The 23,440-nt window shown below is 40.4% G+C and overlaps 1 protein-coding gene across 1 annotated transcript in view; it reads left to right on the forward strand.

The window, feature by feature from the left end:
• Positions 1-7,947, forward strand: part of plpp4 (phospholipid phosphatase 4) — a 56,242-nt gene extending 48,295 nt beyond the window's left edge. The window contains exons 6-7 of the mRNA XM_050071374.1: positions 4,665-4,835; positions 6,980-7,947. Of these exons, the coding sequence (XP_049927331.1) occupies positions 4,665-4,835; positions 6,980-7,191 (383 nt within the window). The 3' untranslated portion in view covers positions 7,192-7,947. The remainder of the gene's footprint in view (positions 1-4,664; positions 4,836-6,979) is intronic.
• The last annotated feature ends 15,493 nt before the right edge of the window (positions 7,948-23,440 follow it).

The raw sequence follows: 23,440 nt of genomic DNA on the forward strand, positions 1-23,440 counted from the left end.
GACCGCCCTGCAGATTTACTATTGGTTCTGCAACGTAGGGAGTTTTTTTAAACTCTGAAATTGTATCCGCCCATCTAAACACAAAATCAGGGAGAAAGTCATCAGTCTTTAGTTAAGCAAAGCGTCTAAAGACTGACTTGTGAGTCTACAGAGAGGGAGAGCCGAGCCTCGGGAGTATGTGCGGTTTCACGAGGGAGGGTTGTGGAGGGCTGCTGCGCGGAGAGGGAGAGCCGAGCCTCGGGGTATATGTGCGGGGCCACGAGGGAGGGATGGGGCGGGCTGCTGCGCGGTGAGGGAGAGTGAGGGTCGGGAGTATGTGCGGGGCCACGAGGGAGGGATGGGGAGGGCTGCTGCGCGGTGAGGGAGAGCCGAGGCTCCCAGAGAGGGAGAAATAGAACCAAGTAGGATAAAATACTAGCGTGCTCGTCTGGTAGGAGGGGCTCAGGGCGGAGACGAACGAAACCTGACTCAGATGAGACTCAAACATCAACCATTTTCAGGCTTTCTACCTACTGCAGCTTTAATTTGAAAACAATGCCTTTTGCTATATATGCCCTTGAAAAAGTAAAACCCATCTCCGTCATGTTTTGTAAAACTGTCAATAGCATCTATAACAAAATGATATGCTTATTCCAAATAAACTATAATAAACTATTACAATTTTTAAATTGAATCAGTAGTTTCTCATTTTGGGGTATTTTTGTGATATGCAGATATGCAGTGGTGATTGGTGGGTAATATGTGTCCAATGTCAAGTCTCTGATCATGTGACGAGACAATATGTGCACAATAACTTATAACCCGTCATAATAGCGTGCACTGCAGCCTGTTGTAACTACCTTACACCACTGACTCTGAATGAATAATGTTAACAAGTGATAGTGGTCGCTGCTGGATCCACAGCTTTGTTTTGTGTTCAGTTCTCACAAAGATAAATTCAATTAACTAAACAAGACAAAAGAAAAAAAAGTAAGAAACCACAAAAATTAATGTATTACTGTTAAAATGACATTACAATAAAGAAATAAATGTTTTTATATCTGTGTTATTAAATTGCTGTTAATCAGTGGATCAGCTGCTCAGAGACTATAATATGGGAGACCATGTGTTTTGTAAATGTGTGATTTTCTCATAACTGCTGTGAGTTTTCCAAAGTGAAAGTGTTCAGTCAGCAGACTGAGTCGCTGGTTCATGGGTAATTTAGTTCCATCTATCCAAATGACTAATGTAATCGTCTTAGCTATAGTTAGAGCTATTAAAATGAATGGTGTGAGCTGCTGTGTGATTGGAAATGTGGTGAGGTCACCCAGAAGTTAGATGGATGTGTACTGAGGGATGCTGAGGCTGATGACCTCAGATGGCTTGTTGGTGACCTCCGAACAGAAGTACTGCACTGATGAGCTGAGCAAGAAAGCATGGAAGTAATGTGTTGTTGTCTGTTGAACCCATACGGCACACTTCGTAGGCGGCGATGATGACTATGTGCAGGATTTTATATACCGCAGGGTGCCAATTAATTTTTTTGCATATTTCATATTTTCCCTGATCTCCATATGGATTGATTTAACTGGCGGAATATATTAACTGGTTTCATCTAGCCCTGGGTGCATTTCCTTTCCAATGAGCTATGAACTGCTGGTCCACTTTAAAGCTTAAGCAATTAATAGGGATGCATTGGCCAGATTTAATCTTGCCAACTAAACCACCATATGGTTTCTAGTAAGAGAGAGTGTATAGGCCACCCAAGGGGCCCATACAGTATAGTCAGCAACAGCAGTATGGCTCTATGGATGTCCACCACTTTGATCCAGAATGTCTCAACAACTATTGGATGGATTGCATTGAAATTCTATACAGACATTCAAGGTCACCAGAGGCTGACACCTACTAATTTTGGCATTCCTTTGACTTTTCTTCCACCACTATCATATAAACATTTTTGATTTTGAGTGTAATTAATAAGAAACTGTTACATGGTTCAACATATCCACATACAACGGTTTGATATTCTATGTATTAGTGCCCCATGAATGACATTCATGGGACAATTATATACTTAATGTAAAGCATGCGCGCAGATGGCACTGGGGACGGGGGGGACATGTCCCCCCCAGATTTATAGTGACCCCGAACCGTCCCCCCCCACTGTCCCCCCCACACATAGGTAAAAAAGAGGACCAATTATCCGTTAGTTAGGCTAACTTACATTGCAGCACAAAGTTGAAATGGCAGCGGCAGTAGCCTTGTCAGTGATCAATCCACATTACACCAATTCAAGAAGGGGAAAGGCTGGAGCAGATCCTTGCTGAGTTGGGAAAGCAAGGTGTTCAATTATCCATGTAATTCTCGGTTAATAACACTGCACAGCTGATCCATTGATAGCCCAGTGTTTGTGTTACGACTAATGGTGCATTCAGTTGTACTCGTAAGTCGGAGTTTTGAAGTCGGAAAAGCACTGAAATCTAGCATCTACAAGCATAAACGTTGGGTTTTTCGTTTCATTTCATTAACTGTCCATTTTTTTCGAATTCCATGTTCCATGTCCCAGTTTTTAAACTGGGAAGCGCTCAGTTCGGAGGTTATGTTGTTCGGAGCTCCGAGTTCCGACTTCCAATCTATTTTATATATATTGGCAGTTTTATATTTATATATATTTATATATATCTATTTTATGTATTTATATATATATATATATATACTGTATATATATACATATATATATATATATATATATATACACATATATATGTATAAATAATAAGAAGGCATTTGGACATACCTGAAGTAGGCTAAATGTGAAATAACAGCATTCTAGGCTGTAGGTGAATATCTTTAATGTTGTTATTTTTATGTATAATGTTATTTAGTAAGCAGCAACAGTTTGATCATGTATGGCTAGTGTTGATCAGGTAGGCCTTTGTTTACCAATATTCATTCAGTCAGAAAACTCACGATTCTAATGTTTATTGCAGCTTCAGTATGTATGTATATATATATATATGTATATATTGAATCATTTGCTGACAGCTTGGTCCCCCCCAGTTCAAAAATCCCATCTGCGCCCCTGATGTAAAGTACCAAAGGTGAGGTTTAGGAAAAGAAACATTGTGACGACATACCGTAAAATGACTCAAAGTTCCCTCAAAGTTCACACGTTCATGAACACCAATCTCCTTGGAAGAAAGTCCCGTGTCCTGTCAGTGCACGGTTCACATGATAGCAGCCTTCCAAAAAAGGTGGGTTATACATGAATTACTGGCTCATGATAACGCAGGATATGTACATATTTTTGGGCATTACTTTTCATAAGAAAATGGGGGATGGATTTCATTGAAAATGCTTACATAGATATGTTGGCTGGGTAGCAATACGAAAAAATAAAGTACTCCATACATAGCTTTGTGGAACCTAACCAAAATTCCACATTAGATTGAGTGCTGTGTTCAGTATCGGAGTCAATTTTAAACTAAAAATTCAATCAAGTGAACTACATTATATCCATCATTTCCGAGGTGTGCAACGCTGTATAATCATTTTTAATGAAAACCCAATATCAGGCTATACCAGCCATCCAATATGTTGGTCCAAATTGCAAAATGGAAAATGCTGGGTTCATAAAGGAGCCAAGTCTTGCTCCCTGACAGCAGGACAGCCGCTGAGACAGCTGGACTTTGTGCCTCTGCCCTTTCTTGCCACCATCCCTTCTCTCTCTCTACAGGCTACACACGTGTCCTGGCATCCTCAGTATTCTTGGCCAGTTTGGCAGTCGAATGACAAATGGGCAGCTGATGGGTGCTGTTTGGCCTGCCGCAGCAGTAAACAAATGACCCTGTCTAAGCACCACCTTTCACAGCTCCGTCACACAACCTCAATTTCATACAATTAGCCCGCCACTGTTTCTGTTACACCAACCGCCATCAACTAAGACCTCCTTCTACACAGCGTGGCCACCAGCTCGGTCACATTTGTTTCTAATGCAAGGCTTTAGCTTTCACTGTGACTTTACACTCTCATGCCATTGGCGGGCCTGTGCAGAGGAAAGCTGCTGGACAAAATTAATATTTTGCATCAGCTATGTAATAATGTATCAGCTCTACACTCATCTGGAGATGTGGTGTAATTTGGGACTGACACAGTCTCCTCGCTTATCTCAGTTTGGCAGTGTTTGCATAGAAATCAGACATTAAGAATCTAATTTTGTACTGTGTATTGGCTCAGAGATGCACACTCAGGCTACATACAAACTCCATGCACATTCCTGATTAATCTCCTTGATCATGCACCTGTAGCACACAGTGATTTAGTATGACGGTATTTTCCTAACAAGCTGCAGTTTAATCCCTCAGGGCTTACCTGCAAGAGGGTGGCAGTTGATAAGCTGCATCTGCCTTCTTTGTGACCTTTTTCTGTCTAAAATACTTTGTCATCACACTATAGCTGTCTGTTTTATGGTTGATTTTATTATTTTGCGCTGTGACTGTTGCAAACGTGTCCATCATGCAATGTAATTGACTTTTACAACACAGTCCCTTGAGACTCGCAGTTTATGTCTTTGCTGAGATACGAGAGGAATCCACAGTCACAGAGAGGTTTAGAGTTTATAATCTGAATGCTGTATTCGATTTTGATCCCTTTTCTTTTATTTCTCTTTGTCTACCCGCTAGTTGCATTCTCTGGACTCGGCTTCACCTCCTTCTACCTGGCGGGGAAGCTGCAGTGTTTTACGGATCAGGGTCGAGGGCGTAGCTGGCGTCTCTGTGCTATGGTGTTGCCTCTCTACAGCGCCATGATGATTGCATTGTCCCGGACCTGCGACTACAAACACCACTGGCAAGGTCTGCCTACATGTAACAGCTCAGACACATGAATATGATTTCTCTGCATTAATCAAAATAACTGTCCAAAAAAGAAAAAAGCTGTTTTTTTAAAAAACTTACATTGAGTACAATCTGCTTGTCTCAGCCACAGATGGATTGCTGTGCAGAACTCTGTTTCAATCACACCTGGCTCAAGGCGCTCTTAGATTGATTATACAGATCATTTATAAGGCAAACTCAGGGTGATGCTCATTTCAAACAGCTGTACTGCTGTAATCACATTTTTAACTTAATCAGCATGGCTGACAAATCAAGCAAAGGCTAAAGAACTGAGCAGTAAATCATGCTGGGCAGCCTGCTTATTTGCCCAACAGACCGAAAATTGTGTCTTATAAGGCTGTTTTCTGTCTGCCACAGCATAATGGCAGGTTTTGATACTCTGACAAGTGCCTTAGATGACAGTGAGGTAGCATTTAATTCAGCAGCCTGGGAAAAAATTTATAATTAAAAGCTTCAGTTTTGCATATCTGGCCCGAAAGAGCTGGAAGGAGACTTGGGAGGGACAGAGGGAAGGGAATGCATATGTGGGCGGGTGTGGGAGCGAATATGTGGTAATATGGTGACAGCTCTGTCATATGGTGTTAATTAGCTTTAGTGAGCCATATGTTCCTGGAGAGCAGGGCAGCTACAAAACAGACAACTCTTTTAACAACTAGGCAGTGCCGGACCTAGCACATTCAGTGCCCAAGATAAGCCTCCCCTGACAACACCCCCTTACCCCCACCCCACACAAAAATAAAATTATTATGATATATTTAAAATGTATTGATTTTATTACAAACAAGAACCAGAGCTAATGAGAAATTAAAATAAATAAAAGACGTGCAGGTTGGCAGATTTTGTCTTTTTGTGTACTTTTTCTGTACTGCACCCAGATGGTTTTTGCCCTTTCATTTTCTTTTACTCTAATGCTCGCCAAAAAACACCTTACTCCACCGTACCCATCAATTTTCTAGCATGTACTGACTTTTATGATCACTCACTAATGAGCACATTATCATGAACTGCATTGCCAGGACTGGAGGTGGTAACACTTCTACAGACTAACAGTTAGCAATCATTTTTCCCTTACGTAGTGGGGGGGTGGGGGTGCTATTTTGGCACCCTGATGCCACATATAGGAAGATCCGCCTCTGCAGCCGGGATTTTATTTACATCAAAAGTGCAACACACATAGCAATTGAAGGCAAGCCAGCAGCTTTCTCAGTCCTCACAGTATTTCTTAGCTAGACACATACTTTTTCCTCCTCCCTCTCCCCAGCAGACTGTAAGTAAGCAGCGATGGTGCAGCCCATTAAACTCGAGGGGGTCCCAATCTGTGCTCAGTGTAAACACAAGCTGGGAGCCCCCATTAGCCTGGCTGCTGAGCCATGCTTGATGGATTCTAATATTCTCACCATCCCGTTGCACTTCGGAGGTGCGGTCTCTCCTCCCGGGGGAAAAGGCTGGGCTTCCAATCACTGTCTCAATGAGGCCACCAAACTAATATATTGCATCAAGTCACAGTCTATTAAATTCAGTTGACAGGAGTCGATGAAACATTCACAGAGCAAGCTCATGCATTGTATAGTTTATGAATGGTGGAAATCGAAGTTATGCTATATTTCATTTCACCCAGCAGGAGGAAAATAAAGGGAGTATGGTGAGCCCTATGGAAAAACATAATTTTGATATCATGGAATCCTCCACTTCAGCTGTTCCAGCCACCAGCTGGCCATGTCATTTTGATCTATACCCAGCAATATAGGCTTAATATTCACCATGGCAGTGTGATATTATATGATGTATTATAGCTTAAAGGGGGGCAGGTATAATACGAAACTATTCAGCACAGATGACAAAATGACAGAGACAGCCTGTCCAGAGGCAAGTTAGCCCAGTGCTCAGTAGAACAGATTCATCGCTTTGCCTCTCAGTTTACTTTCATCACACTCTAAACGAGCCAAGCATGATGAATGCTCACTGGAACACTACTGCACACACAGTACAGTAATGCCTAATTGTTCTCATTCCAAGAGCAGGTGTTATTTTTCTTCCTCCACATGGGCTAAAATAACTAAAGACGCATACCTTTAAATGTGTGTGTTTTTGTAACTTTGCAGACGCCTTTGTTGGAGGAGTGATCGGGTTGCTGTTTGCGTACATCTGCTATCGCCAGCACTACCCACCCTTTCTGCACACGGACTGCCACCTGCCTTATGCCAGTCTGGCTGCTGCTGCTGCCCACACGCCCTTGCATCCCCAGGATGACCCACAGCCCACTGACAATGCCACCACCCTTCCCCTGGAGGGCTTGACTGAAGGGCCAGTATGACTAGTGGCCACCACCGAGACTCCCCCCAACACCCTCACCAAGCCACCAAGCCCACCTCCCCATCCCCAGTGACTGACTGGCTCTTGTATACATTCCAGTGGACAATTCTACACCTCAGCCCATCTCCTGTTGCACCCTGTCTCGGTGACACCTGCATTCTTTTTTTTATTATTTTTTTTATATCTGGTTCTTGCTCAGCAGGCGTGAAAGTCTATATTTAGATGTGATGTATGAGAGGAACCCACGAATATGGGACATCGCCTCTGAGAGGGAAGAGAGAAGAACATGTTGAAAACCTAAGGAAACACGTCTTACTAATGGTTGTGAACGAAGATGAAAATATTGCCAGTTTTTACTGGAGTTCTTTTTTTCTTTTTGCTTAATGAGAAATGTGGTTTGCCAGTTGTTGGAGTATATTTAATGTTTGGCTGTTAAAGGATTGGGACAGTAAATTAGGGAGACCCTGATAAATCCCATGAAATGTCACAGCAATCAAACCATGAAATCAAACCAGATAAACTATTAGAATATAGTATGTTATATGTCACACTTTGAAACTAATTATGGGATTTGATGCAGCTAGTCATGCCAGAAATCTAGTGACTTTCTCTGTTTCATTTAGACTTTTAGATGCCCACTGCATCTTCAGAGGACACCAATGTGATAGTTTAAAGGGGACCTATTATCGTATTCCTCATTTCCCTCACATATATGATGTTACAAATTTGGATGTTCATATTAAATGGGGCGAAAGTTTAAAATAACTAGGTTAACCTATGTAAAAGTAATTCCCGAGAGCAAAAACCTCAGCCTTCAGACCGTTTGGAATATTCTGCTTCCAATGTTTGTTTTTCTTTCTTTGAAGAGAAGACAAGCTGATGTCAGCTTGTGACAGATTTCTTTATGTGGTCATCTGCTTAAGGCCCGTTATTGAAGTGTTTATTTTATGATACGGGTTATTTTACCCTCATACAACGGTTGGTATGATATCTTACGAAAATGCACATACAACGGTTCACATGATATCTAACAAATTTTGGCGTCACAAATGACGTTATGTACTTCACATAAAATTACACTGGTTAGGTTTAGGAAGAAAAACAAAGCTACACTGTACCTAAAAATAAGTCAAAGCTCACTATGTTTTATCACAGTCCCAAACACTGGTCCCCTGGGGGAAAGTCCTTTGTAGTTTGACCCTTCCACCACCCTAACCTGGCTCCTTACACAGGCTTTTAGTCTTTGTATTTAGTCTTTATTTACTCCTGTCAGTTCATGCTCACGTGATCACAGGCTTCCTGATAACATGGGATATACACAAATTACCGGCTCGTTTTGTACGTATATGTACAAACCTGTAACTTCGTACTAACGTCAAAAAAACGTGTCATCTTAGTTGCCAATGTTGTTAATTTCTCCCTGATTTTGGATCACATCCCTTTTGGAACATGTCCTGTTGTGTATAGAAGCTATTATTGGTGATTTCTTTCACAGTAGAAAGTGCTGCTATACTCCATTCAATCACTCCCTGGCTGCAAAGATGGTTAAGAGATGCAGAGATGCTGAAGACCAGGACACGCTAACCAGTCAGAGCAGACTGGGCTTTTTCTGGAGGGGGGCTTAAAGGGGCAGGCACTAAAACCGAGCATTTCAGACAGAGGGTGAATACAGGTGTTAGAGCACAGACAGTATGAGGAAAATAAAATGTTTTTTAAAAGCATGCAAAACCATTCTAGTGGAAACTCAACATACAAGCATGAGCCTAAAAATGAGCATAATAGGTCCCCTTTTAAACCCAAGAACTTGAGGCACTGCTCTATTCATTCCTCCTCTGCTCTTGGTCACTCTTGGTCTTCCAGTGCAACAAAATTCCAGATGTATAACCAATACATTAGCGAAAAGCATTGGTCCATGTTGAGGACAGTATTCATTGTTCCCCACCTTTACTCTTCTACATCCACCCATTTTTTTATATTCCATTTCCTCCCATTCTCTCAGGGCTTGTATAGCTTTCCAGTGCAATCCTGCATATCACCTCTTCCCCATTCCTCTTCCTCTCCTCGTCACCATTCAACTTTATTTTCTCACAAGCCCTGCATTTAACACATGCTCCCAAAGGTTACACTGGGACATGAACCCAAATTGTAGCTCAATGAGTGCAATCTATAACAGGCAGGTGGGAATGACGTGGTGGAAGTGTGTCTGGACAGGCACAAACTCCAATCTGATCCTGCATTAATCCTCATTAAGGGAGGTCAGCGGCTCCTGCTTATGAGCGCATTAGGACTATATGAGGTGCCCCACGGACTGCCCGAGCATTGCAGATGGCTTTCAGCCCACTGAAGCCCCACAAATAGACAATCTCGCATTCAGGAGACGACAGGCCTGAACCTGGGGCAGCGATTGTGATGTATTATTCATCCATTAATGTTCCATTATTTATTAATATTTCCAGCCTTAATTTAGGGTAAGCACGTCGAGACAAACACCAAAGATTTGTAGCTTTCTTCCTGCTTAGGTTGTTCGTTATGCCCTGTTATGCTTTATTGAACGAGATGACACATAGCAAGATAACTGGTTCCCTATCATCAACAAAGCAATTTGTAGCCTCTTACAAAGTATTGTTAAAAAGGATGCATCATTTTGTTGCCTTGGTTACTATGTCTTTTTTGCCATTGCTGTGACATGAATGGGAAGGTGCAGTCTTATCTTACCTTTAACCCAACCAAGCTTCATAGGAAGGAAATGATTATATATTTGCACTGAAAAGTGAAGGGTGAAAAACAGGAAATAGCACATCAAAACAGCATGATATGAAATGAGCAGCAAGCCAAATGTAGAAGATCATTTTGTTATTTTATTATCTTGTCAGAATGTTAGTCAAGCCTATTTGTATATTTGTCATCACTGTCAAAAGATCACACGTTTTTGTAAAAGGCAACAGTTGAAACAGCCGCATCTTCAGCTGCTGTTTGCTTAAATAGACATAGCAAAGCTTCCTTCTTTTCAAAACTCTTTAAACATCATTTACTCAAATTAGCCACAATCAAGCCTCTGTCACTATTGCAACCCATTGGCAGCTTCTTACAACTGTGTGTGTGTGTGTGTGTGTGTGTATGTGTGTGTGTGCGTGAAGGTTTCGACAAGACTTATCCAGCACGGATGCAATACAAAATGAAACTTTACAAAGAATGAGCCTTTCAGCAGAGAGGAAAAAGGTGCTCGACTCTGCACATCAGACTCTGTGACGGGACTTAATGAGACTCTGAGAGTTGACTGGAGAGAAACTTGTAACCTCCTCGCTGGTTCAACAAGTCTTTCAGCACCTGGAGATCTGTGACTGTGAGATTTTTGACATCTTTGAGGAAGATTTGGAGATGATTGTGACACAGATGCATTATGTTCTGTAGACCTGCATTGGTGTAACATGGCAGCCTGATGTTTGTACTTTGTCATTTAGTATTATCCTATTAAATGGTGCAGTGTATAATGGGGAAAAAATGTTGTTCAGACGTTATATCCGTATTAGTATTTTCACTTTATTTTTCTGTCAAATCATTCCATGATTTGTTTTAATTTGGTGCTATAGATACTTTTGTAGCAGTAGGTGTTTTTTTTCAAATGGTGAATGTGTCATTTTGAAAGGAAAGCTCAATAATTTTCTACAGAAAAAAATATTATAAGGTACATATTTCTTTTCTTTTTTTTCAAATCGGATGCTCAAAGGCAACCAGTGCTTGTTATTCTGTGTATTTTTCTTTTCATGTCATTTCACCTTCCCAAGGACTGAAGGGATAAAAGTAACTAAAAAATAAGAATAATTAAATAATTATCAATTATAATGAATAGATGTCTGAAGAAAAAAAAAAAGAGTCGATTTAAGAATCTTTGTTCATGGCATGCCAGTTCCATTTGTGAGAAAAGACTTGTTTTCTATGAATAAGCATGTCTGGCCTTGAGAACTCTTTGAGCTGTGTTTTGCTGTTTATATACTTTATGTACAATAAAGGACTGCAGCTGTGTGAAATTTGTCCATGAAGAAAACAAAGGAGCCTAATGTATCTTGTCAAAGTGTGATCGTTGGAGCCTACGTTTGTTGCTATGACGGGAATTCTGAGCTGCTTCACTTGGAGTCAACACATCACTGGAAACACATTAAGGTTTGAGGATGTTAATATGAAAAATGTCCGCCCTGTAATCAGGGCATAGGTATTACTACATTAGTCCTTATTATATGCAAATGAACAACCTGACATGACTGTTTGAAAGAGCTACATCCCAAGTTTAGTTCAATGAATTTATGCTTCAACAAACCTGCTGTCAGACTGCACAGTGCTACTGCGGCAGCTGAGCGTGTGTGTGTGTGTGTGTGTGTGTGTGTGAGTGTAACTCTGTGCTAAGTGTGTGTTGTGCTTTTCTGCATCAGTTGTGTTGCATTTGTTCAGAGAGTTTCCAATAAACGTGTGTATGCTTAAGACTGCCTGTCGCTTTTCATATCAGTATTTCATCAGGCCGTTGGCAAGGACATCTCCTGAGCTGAGGAAAGTTTCTGTTTAAAGACATTTGTTCCTGATAACAGCACTACTTTGAAGTTAGAATGTTATCTATTATGTACTTGAGAAAGTTAACTTTTTAGAGTAGTGTTTTTAATACCTATTAGAGATGGCAATGTTAGTGTCTCGGTCAGTCAGTTCACTATGGTGCAGACTGAAATATCGAAATAACTGTATGGTATGGACAGCCTTGAAAATGAATAGAGATATTCACTGTACATAGAGAATAAATTCCACTGACATTCATGATCCCATGGCTTTTTATCCAGCGCCATCTTCATGTCAGATTTTTAGCTTGCTAATGTTTTCAGTATTTACTGTTAATTGGCAAATGTTAGCATTAAAAGAACCAGGGTGGTGTGCCTGGTGAATATTAGCTGTAAGCATGTAAGCATGTTGATGTCAAAGTTAAAACTCTTCCAATATTTTGGTTTAAGCCTATAACCTACAGAAGCATTATGCCTTTGCTTTGTTTTTCCGAATTAAACGTATATATGCAGGATAGCTGGTTAATGTATGCAAACATGCTCCCCAATGAAAGTGAAAGTGAAAGCAGGCCCAGATTCGCTCTTGTTTGGTGTTTCGCCTATAGACTATAAAATAATTGATGTAGCCACTGTGACGTCACCCATTTACCATATTTGGACAAGAGGGTGGCCACCCTTAAATATGCGTAAATGTATGTGTTGATGATGAGCTACATAAAAGCTAATCCCCCCAAACAGTTTTCATGAAGGAGGAAATTTTCGACTGTTTTTTGTAGCAGGCTGTAAACATGTTTATTTCTGCTGTTAAGTTTGGCATTTTCTGTGGGGATTGACTTGCTTCTGGAGCCAGCCTCAAGTGGCTGTTCAAAGGAACTGAGCGTAGTATTAGCTCAGGCAGGACACTATGTCAACCTCAGCTCACATCCCAGCTACATTGACTGATCTCAAGCAGCCCAATCAACTGATTGAACAGCTGATTGATTGAAATGATCCCTTTCTATGCAACCAACTGGCGAATCTCATTCAGGGTGCCCTATTTACACTGCTTTGGCCTGCCTACTGTTGCTGCTTCCTTTGCAAGCTGCTTTGCAACCCGCCTCCACCCCAGATCCTTCTTTTCATGCTGTGTCTGACTTATCAATGTCATTTCTGTTTGTCATTGATACTGCTCTGTTCTGTTCCCGGGGGGTCTTTGCTGCTGCTTTCCCTGCCTTAGGCTTTTCATGTAGGCACATGGAAGGGCAGGGAGGTTTGTTCTCTCCGCCTAAGGTGTACTCTCTCCACCTCAGGCTTTCTGCATAGGCCTAGGAAAACCAGAGAGGCCCCAGAGCACAGCCATATTGCCAAATATAATACTGCAAATCGAAATTATTTTCTTTGACTAAAGTGGTCCTGACTGAACTGCAGTTTTTGGCACCTTTGCATCGGCTTCATTTTTCAGCTCCAGTGGTTGCGGCTTGGTTTCACCTTGTTATAATAGCAATTTTTTCTGCGTTGTGCTTTGTGGATGCCTGCTGCTTAGGGTCTGGCACGTGGTCACTACCATTTCATAAAGCCCCCACCTCACCTGAGCGCTTGGGGGCATGCCCATAAACATCCCGAAAACACAAAATAAGAAGAAAATAACAACAATAAAGGCAGAGGGCAGAGTATCTGGAAGAAAATGCACCACCACACACTTCTAGTGGATCATAAGTAATGATTGAAAGAGATTACCTTTGTATGAGTCTATTGCTTTTTAGGAAAATCCTGCATAGTATATCATTAATGAGATCATTATATCAGGATTCTGAGAAAAGCTTTTATAAATAGAAATGCTCTTTTTTTCTGAATTGACATGATAATCTAATAAATTCAGTAAAACAAGCAGAATTTTTTCCCCAAGTGAATACATTACACTTCCATAATAGCCATCAGTCTCTACTATACTTTGTGTTGTGGGTGAATTAGCAAATTATAGCATGCTAAAAGAACACTAAGAATGAACATGGTTAATATCATAACTGCTAAACATCAGGAACTTGGTAATGTCATTGTGAGCACGTTGGCATGCTGACGTTAGCATTTATCTTGAGGCACAGCCATGCCTAAGTAGCTGCAGCACCACAGAGCCATCAGCATGGCTGTCAACTCTTAGTCTTGGTAATTTGAAATAAGTTCAGTAATTCAGTTATTTTGAATCCCTGAATGTTTTCATGCAGGCTTTTAACCTCATGGCCTTGTTACTGATGAAAATGATTCCTGCTAAATAACTAGACAAAGGCACCACCAATCAATAGGGTTGGTACTCTGAGACACCTGCCCTCTTCGGCTGATAGAAAACTGTGTGATGTGTGTTTCAATCAGACCAGCAGCCACCTCTGGAGCAAGTGGAGAAAGTTGCTTTGCTGGGAGAGCCTTGTAGAACCTGAAATATCCTTGTTTCAGCTCACACTTAAAACTAAATGGCTCCAAATATCCATAATTTATAAGACAGGGTTCTCATGTTGACGGTTTGAAGACCTAATGTCTTTCAGTTTAGTCTGTGTTTCCAAACAATTGTACCAGAGTCTTTCTACACCTGGCAAATATCACTTTTACTTTATTTGGAGTTGACATTGAATCGTTAAAATGGCATAACATTTCCTGAGAGTCTGGGCTCCTGTTAGGTATTACAGATATTGTAGTTTCAAGGCACATTGAGCACTCACAAAACACTAAAACACCCACATAGCAGCAATTACAGACAGACCATTGTTGCTCCTCACACTGAAACCTTACAAGAACCCACGTCTTGTGAGATTATGTGCTCTGCTGAGGTAAATTATGCACAAAATACACTGCTTGTTCAGCATTGCAGAAAAGGGGCCTGCCAGTTACACATTTGTTTGCCTTGGAAACAGAGGAGATGGTTTCCTTTCTGTATTTGAGTGATTAGAGTGCTCAGTGAAAGGCAAGTGTGTCATCCCTCAAAACATCCATATTGTTTTCCTGTCAAGGGCAGCTCCTCGCCTCTGGATGAGCGGTGCCATTATGGCAGTCAAATCAACCTGGATCTAATGCATCAACAGTCAGCTGGCATCTAATATCACTTAACATTGCAATACCCTTCAAGACGCTGCACATAATATTCCATCACATTAAAGGGGTGTTTAAATAGAGATTTCATGAACCTGCGGTTACATTACATTGTAGTTAACAGTCTACACCATGAGGAAACAGGGGTGTGTAACATGGTAATTAGATATTATAAATTATTCCAGGGGAGCTAATGCTTTGCAACTTGGTGCAAGAATATTTTTCAGGCAAATGTATTTGTTAGACCTGCTGCTTTGGTGCAATCAGGCAGCGCTACACTGAGCCAACTGAGTGCTGCAGCCACTTCACTGCTTAGCCTCAGATAAGCCTTATCACATATTTTAGCATTCTTATGTAGTCTTATTTTCACATAAAAAATATGTGAAGGTCAATAACCAGTGGTGTACAGTGATTAAGTACATTAACCTAAGTATGACAAATTTGAGGTACTTGTACTTTACTTATTTATTAATTTTTATTTTCTGCTACTTTATGCTTCTACTCCACTACATCTCAGAGGGCAATATTGTACTTTTTACTTCACTACAGCTTTAGCAACTTTTCAGATTGAGATTAATAATCCAATATACAATCAACAAATAAACCAACTATGATGTAATTATGATAAAACCTCATTGATCCTCAGGGTGGAAATTTACAAACTGCCAAGCAGTACCATATTAAGTAAATAAAATGAGCTCCACCTTTACCAGCTGCAACATTTTAGTGATCGAGATATTAATGTATCAATAATTATCATCCAAAATTTTAATATACATGAAATGGGCCATTCTGCATAGTCATTAGCTACTTTTACATTTTGTACTTTATTTACACTTGTGCCTTTACTTAAGTACAATTGTCAATGCAAAACTTTTACTTGTAAAATAATATTTTTATGCTGTATTACTACTTTTTCTTAAGTACAAGATCTCTTTTTGTCCAACACTGTCAATACCCAGCCATTCTGTTCCCAATGCAATCCCTGGCTGATGGCTCATACTGTGTGTGTGTGTGTGTGTGTGTGTGTGTGTGTGTGTGTGTGTTTGGGTGGGTGGGGCACCTGGGGGCTGTCTGGTGAGTGTGCTTGCACATGTTAGGCCCAAACGGCAACCTCCAGGGCTGACAAGTGAAGCCAATGCGGAAGTGCCAAAAACTGCAATTCATCGACTGGCCACTTGGGGCTGGTTGCAGAACTGAGCAAATTTCCATAGACAAATGTGATTTAAAACTACATTTATATTGTATATTCTGGGTGCTATATGTGCTTTTATTGAAAAACAAGAACTTCATTTTAAAGTTTTTCCTTTGCAATCTCTCCCTTAGCACCTGGTGGGAAAACCCTATGCTGGCTGTGGTTGTAGTGGCTTATCTGTGTTTACAAATGTCTTGCTGTTAAATGTTTTACATACATTTAGAACATCTAGTGTAGATAAAGTTGTACTCCAGCAATTAAGTATTGGCCTTTCAGAAAGCATGGGGATTCACAAGTTGTTTTTAAAACACAAAATGAGGATGATTCATGAGTGCCTCAACTCTAACTTTACTGCTCACTATACAGTAAACTGCTGAGTGTCTATGAATTAATGAAAGATGAAGTGATTTTGTACGCAACTGTTTTCACAGGCTGAGCAATGTTTCCCATGATGAGTAAACTGATATCAATGTGTAAAATTAGTGGAACTCACCTTTAGATTTGAAAATGTTTTTGTTACACTAAACAAAGTTAAGCTTTGGATAAAACTTTTGGGATTAATAAAATCTTTCACAACCTCAGACTCATTTAAAGTTAGAAGTGTTTTTTTTTCTCTTAAGTTTCCTACAGCAGTAAGTGGTAACGTAGCCACTGTGAGGAATTGTTTCATTACAACATAGGCTTTAAATAATGAATACTTTTTTCTCCCCTACTCCTCTAATTTGGTATTGTTCTTTTGACGAAATGCAACTTTTCTAAATAATGAATGGATCTGGATTCAGAGGAATGTGGCAAATAAAGGAGTCATCAGACTGGCTCATAATTAATGGATCAGCCAAGGAATGTGAGACTCATCTGTTAGAAGTCGCTTCTGTGGAGTTGTAACTGATATTGGAAAAACTTGATGAGCTCGATGGGGCTCCACAGAAATCAAAAGTTACAACTGAAATTTAAAAAAAAATCTTGTACACTGGATATGTCAATGGATCACATGTTTACATTGCTCAAGGCTCTTTCTGAATTGTGGCTTTTGGGCAAAGAAGTGTTTTAAATGTTCTTGGCTCTATGAATTCTTTATAGGTCTAACTCTGCAACAAAAAATCAGATTCAGATCTTTAAACACGCTGTAGATGCAGATTTCCATTAGGAGTCTGCAGGTTTTTGTGTTGATATGTACTGACAGCATTAAAAAGCCAATATGTGTTGTATTCAATATCTGTGTAGAAAAAGCTCTTCCTGTGAACATTTTGCAGTTATTATAAAATCTGTATATGTAAGGTAGCATGCACAATAGACCTCCAACTCAGCATGAATCACAGCCAAAGTAGAAGCTAACATTCATAATAGATCAATAGCAATGAGAAGACAGCTGTAGATGTACCTTTCATGCTCCTCTAAATTCCTCGGGGTACTGTGCTATATCGCAGAACTCAGTGATTTCTGTCATGTCTGCCTCATTAATACACAAACCACAGTTCTGTCAAAGTGCAACATTCAGTATAAACCCTCAAGGAAGGGTCTGGGGAATTGTTGGCAAAGTGAGCGGCAGGCTTGCTCTCTCTCGTTTAAATGCTAAGTACTGATTGCACTCTGGTTTGGCTCATGACTCAGAGAAAGAAATTGATCCACATCATTCAGAAGTGTGGCATAGTCAAAAGCAAAGGACAAACATAATGGGAGAATAGAGGCTTTTTCCGAAAGGGAATCTTGTCAATTAATAAAAAGAATGGGTTTGAGAAACTTTATGAACTACCCATTAGTTCCCATTCTGAAACCTCAAGTTTGTCATTTGGGCTGTCCCCATGTTGTTTTTTTGAAGCCAGAAGTAACCATATTTGGGTGGAGGGTGAAGTTGTGGTGGAGCGAGGGGTGGATCTGACTCATAAGCCCTTTTTAAATAGGAATTGTGCAAATTTGCAGGAAAGCCAATCAGTCTTCTTTCAGCATTGGTAGTATAAAAACAAAATCGGTGAGTGCAGCAAAATGCCGCCTGCTTACTTTTGTTTATACAGAATGCGCCTTATTCGGGGCAATGGGGGGCGTGAGCAAGTAACAAAACATGTAGCTCAGCGCATGATGTTAACAGTGACATACTCCGAGGGAAGGTGCGGCTGGTCAGTTATTCTGCGATTCTCTCATAAGCTGGCCCGTCCTTCACCGTTCCCGTCATTTGACGGTTAATGGCCTCTTCGTTTGCGAGGGCAAGGAGGGCGCGCAATTCCTTGTCTCCCCAGTTGCTCATCTTTACTGTGTCTGTCAGGTTTGTGTTTCCCTCTTGCTATTAGCTGCTCATTCCTGCTATCAGCTGTTTCCTGTTTATCCACCACCAGTGGGTCCCACGTGCGGCGTCATCAACAGCTCCTTCCACAAGTCATCAACCGCCCCTCCCCTGGTGGAAGGGCACCTCATTCTTTTTAAACCAAAAGGGTTCCACCAATATGTGTACCCTATGAGGTGGAAAATTGGGCACCTCAGGTCAACTCGCACAATCTGGCCCTGTGTGTCTAAACGCTCGCAGCTTGCTGACAAAACGGCCCAACATTCGCCGAAAATCTGGCAGTGTAAAAGGGGCTATAGACTGTGTTGACGCCTTACAGACAATATGCCACTCAAGCAGCCCCACCCTTCAATATGCAAACTTTGAGCCCCAATAAAACATGTATGGGTAAGTTACATAAAAATTCACCCCTGTACAACTGTCATGAGTTGAAATTAGCTGAGACTATAACCGTTTTTGTACCAGGCTGTAAACATTTTTATTTCTGCTGTAAAGTTGGACATTTTAACATGGGGTCTATAGGGATTAACTTGGACCTGGAGCCAGCCTCAAGTGGCCATACGAGGAACTGCAGTATTTGGCACTCCGTGTTGGCTTCATATTTCAGCCCTGGAGTTTGCTGCTTGGTCCTCCTCTAATGTTGAAATGAAACCTACACCCTTGACTTAAAATGACCTTTGCCGTTCTCCTCTAAGGGTAGATAGATTCCTTATCATCTGCTGTATGGTTTGAATGGTCGATACATCATCTGAGAAATATCAACTCAAATCTTGTAAATGTCAGTCAAGATCAATTATACCTTGAAGGTGAACGATACTGTTCTCTTGCTTCATACTGAAGGCTGATCAGTAAGGTGACTGTATCCACAATTTTTTTTTACTAAAATACCCTTAAAATGCCATTTTGTTTCATCCATTATCAGTAAGAAAAGGTCTGGACCAGAAGTTTGACAGATATTTGCCATTTTGCAAGTATGTGTTATGCTACCTAACAATAAGCCAAGGTTAGATCCAAACAAAGCTTCTATAACTCCTACTTAAAAATTGTTATCCTTGCCTCTCTGCCTTCCCCTTTGACGCTGCTATTTGTTGCCTAATCCGCCTAAACTATTATGAGAAGAAACACTTTTATTCTATTATTCTATTTGATTCTTCACACTGCCTCCTCCCTGTCTGTTGAACTCCCACTGCATCCTGTTGTTGACTTTACACCCACACATTTCCTTCAGAAGGAACATAGACCTGTGTGTTAATGTAAAAACAGTGAATGTTGAAATAATGTTTCATAGAAAATTAATAGCTACTCTATGAGGGGTATGTTATGTTTTGCTTGGATTTGAATTAAATGTTTGAAAGTGCTCGAGTTCAGAAGTTTCAGTCTCAGTTCTAGCACTTAAGCACAAAGCTGATATTCCCTGTTGAATCGGCAGACTTTGGCTCACTCCGGATGACACTGCTGTATCCTCTTCTTTGCTGTTGCTGTTTCATGGCCTTTATTGATAGCTGAGGTGTGAAGAGAGCTAAGTGACACACTGAGAGAACAAACCAAAGCCTGCACTGTCAACACTGCTGAACTTTAATGTTTGGCACTCTCAACCTTTCAAAAAACTTTCCAAAGTGGAAAATGTACAATTTTCAACAGCTTTAACAAGCTTTCACAAACTGGTGTCATTTAGGGCTTTTTCTTGGCGTAGTAAATGCATCAATGTGATTGGTAAGTCATATAATAGAAAGGTAACTCATCTAAAGTTGATGGAAAAGCTTTTTTCATAAGCTGCTGTTAAATGAGTTTTTCACACAAAGCTCAAACAACAGACGGGAAGTTTCCGCCACAAAGATGTCAGCGTGAAGTGGGCTGTCCCAGAAGAGAAGTCAGTCTTAAAAAATAGTGAAAATCAATAAACATAATCTCCGTGGTAACACTGTGATGCACTGCTGCAGTGAGCCAATATCGTCAACACCACAGACAGAGTTCTCTCCCACAGCTAAGGCAACTGGGAGCTTTCCTGAAGGAGAGCTAAAGGATTACCCAAATTATCTGCTCTGCACCAGGTACAGCAGCCACAGGTGAATTGCATTATGCTAACAGCTACTGACCTAGTTGTGAGCACTTTCAAGAAGTGGAGGACCAGACGAGAGTGGCTGAGCCTGCTGGGACTCTGAAGAGAAAGCACTGCTGTGGCTGCCTCAGCTGGCTGCTTCTGACGCCATACTGCAAATATACAGTTAAGTTCTTGGAGCTTAGGCAAGAAAGCTGGAAAGTGTTATTGGCTTTGTTTTAATGTTTCAAAATTAAACACACAACTCTTCTTTAATGCTCCATGCCTTAGTCCCCAAACATTTTTTTGGCTATACATACATACTGAAGCATCTAAGTACTATAAAGCTCAATGGAAATGATTCACTCAGTCTCTTCCTTTAAATGTAAAGAAACTAAGAAAATATCTTTTTAATCAGAGGGGGGGATTCACAGAAGTGAGGAGGGAATTTTGAATTTCTTAGGCATTTAATCCCCCTGGGCTTGAATTAAATAAGGAATCAGATTTTGAAGCCAGTAGGAATTTCTACAAGAGATAGAGAGGATTTGAGCAAACTGTGTTTTGAAAGAGTGCAGAATTTGAAATTTTGTGCTGAAAAATGGAAATTCAATCTGTTTACTTGTTTATTAAGTGTCTACTGTTGTGATGGCCAAGGCCACACAAAGTAACTTCATTTGCAGGCAACCAAACAATTCATCAAATTCAAATCCACATTACACAGTTTATTTGATATATAATCTCTTTATTTCCTTTGAGCAATATACTGTTTAAATAGAGTGCACACATTTTCATACTGTTAGGGCTAGAATGACTTTGTTCTCTGTTTGAGTTACTACGCTGGTGGGAGTTCACTTCCTGGAGAGGCGTAAGGCTAAGGGCAGACAGCTCCTAAATACTGTGGCCACCGAATCAGACCATACCATCACCTGCCATGTCAGAGGGGGGGTTTGTGTAGTTAGTTTTTCCTTTGTATTAGTTCTAGCTGGGCGTCCATTTTGTTTTCCCCTTCTGTGTTAGATGGTTTGGCCAAACCACTATATATGTTCCCTCATGTTTCATTTGGTTAGGTCAGTTTGCTCCGTTAAGTTACTATGTTTTGTTGCTTTTGAGTATAGTTCTGCTCTTTTATAGGTCTAGTTAGTAAGTTCTTGGTTTGAATTGTTTTTTGGCATTTTTTGGGTAAATAAAACCTTATTTTTCCAACCAAATCCTGTTGTCTTCATTGTTTCACTGCTTGGTCCCTGACAACTGTGTTGGATTTTTCAAAACAGAGGTACAAAAGTAATCCCTCCCAGTCATCACTTGTGACCCACTAGAAGTGTGTGGCTGTATGTTTTTCTGCAAGGAGCCTGTCCTCCGCAGTATTTTCAAATGCTTTTGTTTTGCTATGTTCAGGATGTTCCTGAGTTGCTACCTTGGGGCAGTGGTGTGTAGCCCCCAGCCAATAGGAGTGTGCAGGTGAGGTCAGGACTTCATGAAAAGGTAGAAACCAGGTGTCAGACAGTAAGTAGCATGCATCCCAGAGGGGGGTCAATCCTTTGCTCCTGTGTTCCCCTGTTTTATATTGCACATAAAGTGAACCTGAGAAAGATGTTCCTCAGCTATGTTTTCACTTAATATGATGTGGGTTAGGTGAGGAGACTAAAAGCATGACTGTGAGAATAATTGTACTAGTACAGGTCTTTGTCTAAATATAGCTGCTCTTTCTGTTAGGAGAACTAGTAATTGCAGCCCAAGAAATTCATTAAAAAACAACGAACACGTAACCAATTAAGGAATGAAAAAAGGGCTTACTAAGTTTTAAAAAGGAGGTCTAGCACCATGTTTAATGAACACATTAAGGTTAGGAGAGAGGTCAAAGGTCAGGTTAAGGTGAGGTATCTATAACAACTGACTAATCTCAGCTCCGAACAGGTTGAGGTTTGAAAAAACAACCTGGAAAGAGGGTTTAAAACCTTTATATGCAATCTTACAAATCAGTTTTGATAAATGTGTGGCTCATTGTCTGATATGTCTTATGTATTGACATGCAGAGTAAACCACCCAAAGCTATTTTAGGGACAGAGAATGACAAGAAAGGGGCATGAACACAGTAGAGAGGCTGATGTGTTTCACAGAATATTGATTTGAGGAACATAGAACCTTGGAAACATGGGACCCTGGGAACATAGGAACCTTTGTCATGTTCCCATCATGTGCCAGATATGCTCCCCAAGGCGAAGCTATGAAAATCACCAACACAATGCTGGGAAAAAAATGCAAATCTAGTAAGGCGAAACTCCAAACACAATGAATCCAGGGTTGGCTTTCACGTTCACTGCACAGCATACCTCTAACATACCTAAAATAGAAAGTATGCAAATAATTGGTAATAATGTTGTGTATCTTGTCTTTTTAAAATTTATATTTTCCTTGTAGATCCCTTTTTTTTCATCTATTAAGGGTGTTTTATTCTGTTTTTAAAAGATGATTATAATGTTGTTGTGCATACCATACATTTATGGTAATTTTGACAGACTTTTACTAAAACTTGCACTGACCTGCACCTCACTGTGTGCTCATTGTCAAAGTCAGAATCATGTTTAGGAACTTAAACATGCTCATTTTGCAACCTATAATTCCACCCACATGGCACCATATTGGTCAGATGCATATCAGTATTTAGACTGTGTATGTTTGTTTATAATGTGATAGTATTGATCTCAGTAGAGCACAAACCTAATTCATATTCAGCAGCAGTAATACAGTGATGCAACTGAAAAATGTTCAGAACATTTTGTGCATTTTTTTTTTTCTTTTGTAGGAAAAGTCATCGAACATCAAATATTTGGTAAGTGTTACAACCAAGATTTCAGCTCTCTATTCTACATGACCCTGAGATACTCAAACACCAAACAGCATGCTTTGAGTTGTACACTTTTCTTTTCTTTTTCATCATGCAGGAAGTCAAACAACATTTTGCTGAGGAAATGATCCACATTTGTGTAACTGTTCATCTTGCTGACACTGATGATTTATTTAGGAGCTGCATTTCAAAACGACATATCTGCCAATGTGAATAAAAACTCAGCTGACAGCACAAAATTGTAAATTATCAGTCTAGAGGGAGAAAATGATAGCAGGTAATTTCTATCTGCATTT

The sequence above is a fragment of the Epinephelus moara genome, chromosome 19, assembly GCF_006386435.1.
Source record: "Epinephelus moara isolate mb chromosome 19, YSFRI_EMoa_1.0, whole genome shotgun sequence".
Classification (NCBI taxonomy): Eukaryota; Metazoa; Chordata; class Actinopteri; order Perciformes; family Serranidae; genus Epinephelus; species Epinephelus moara.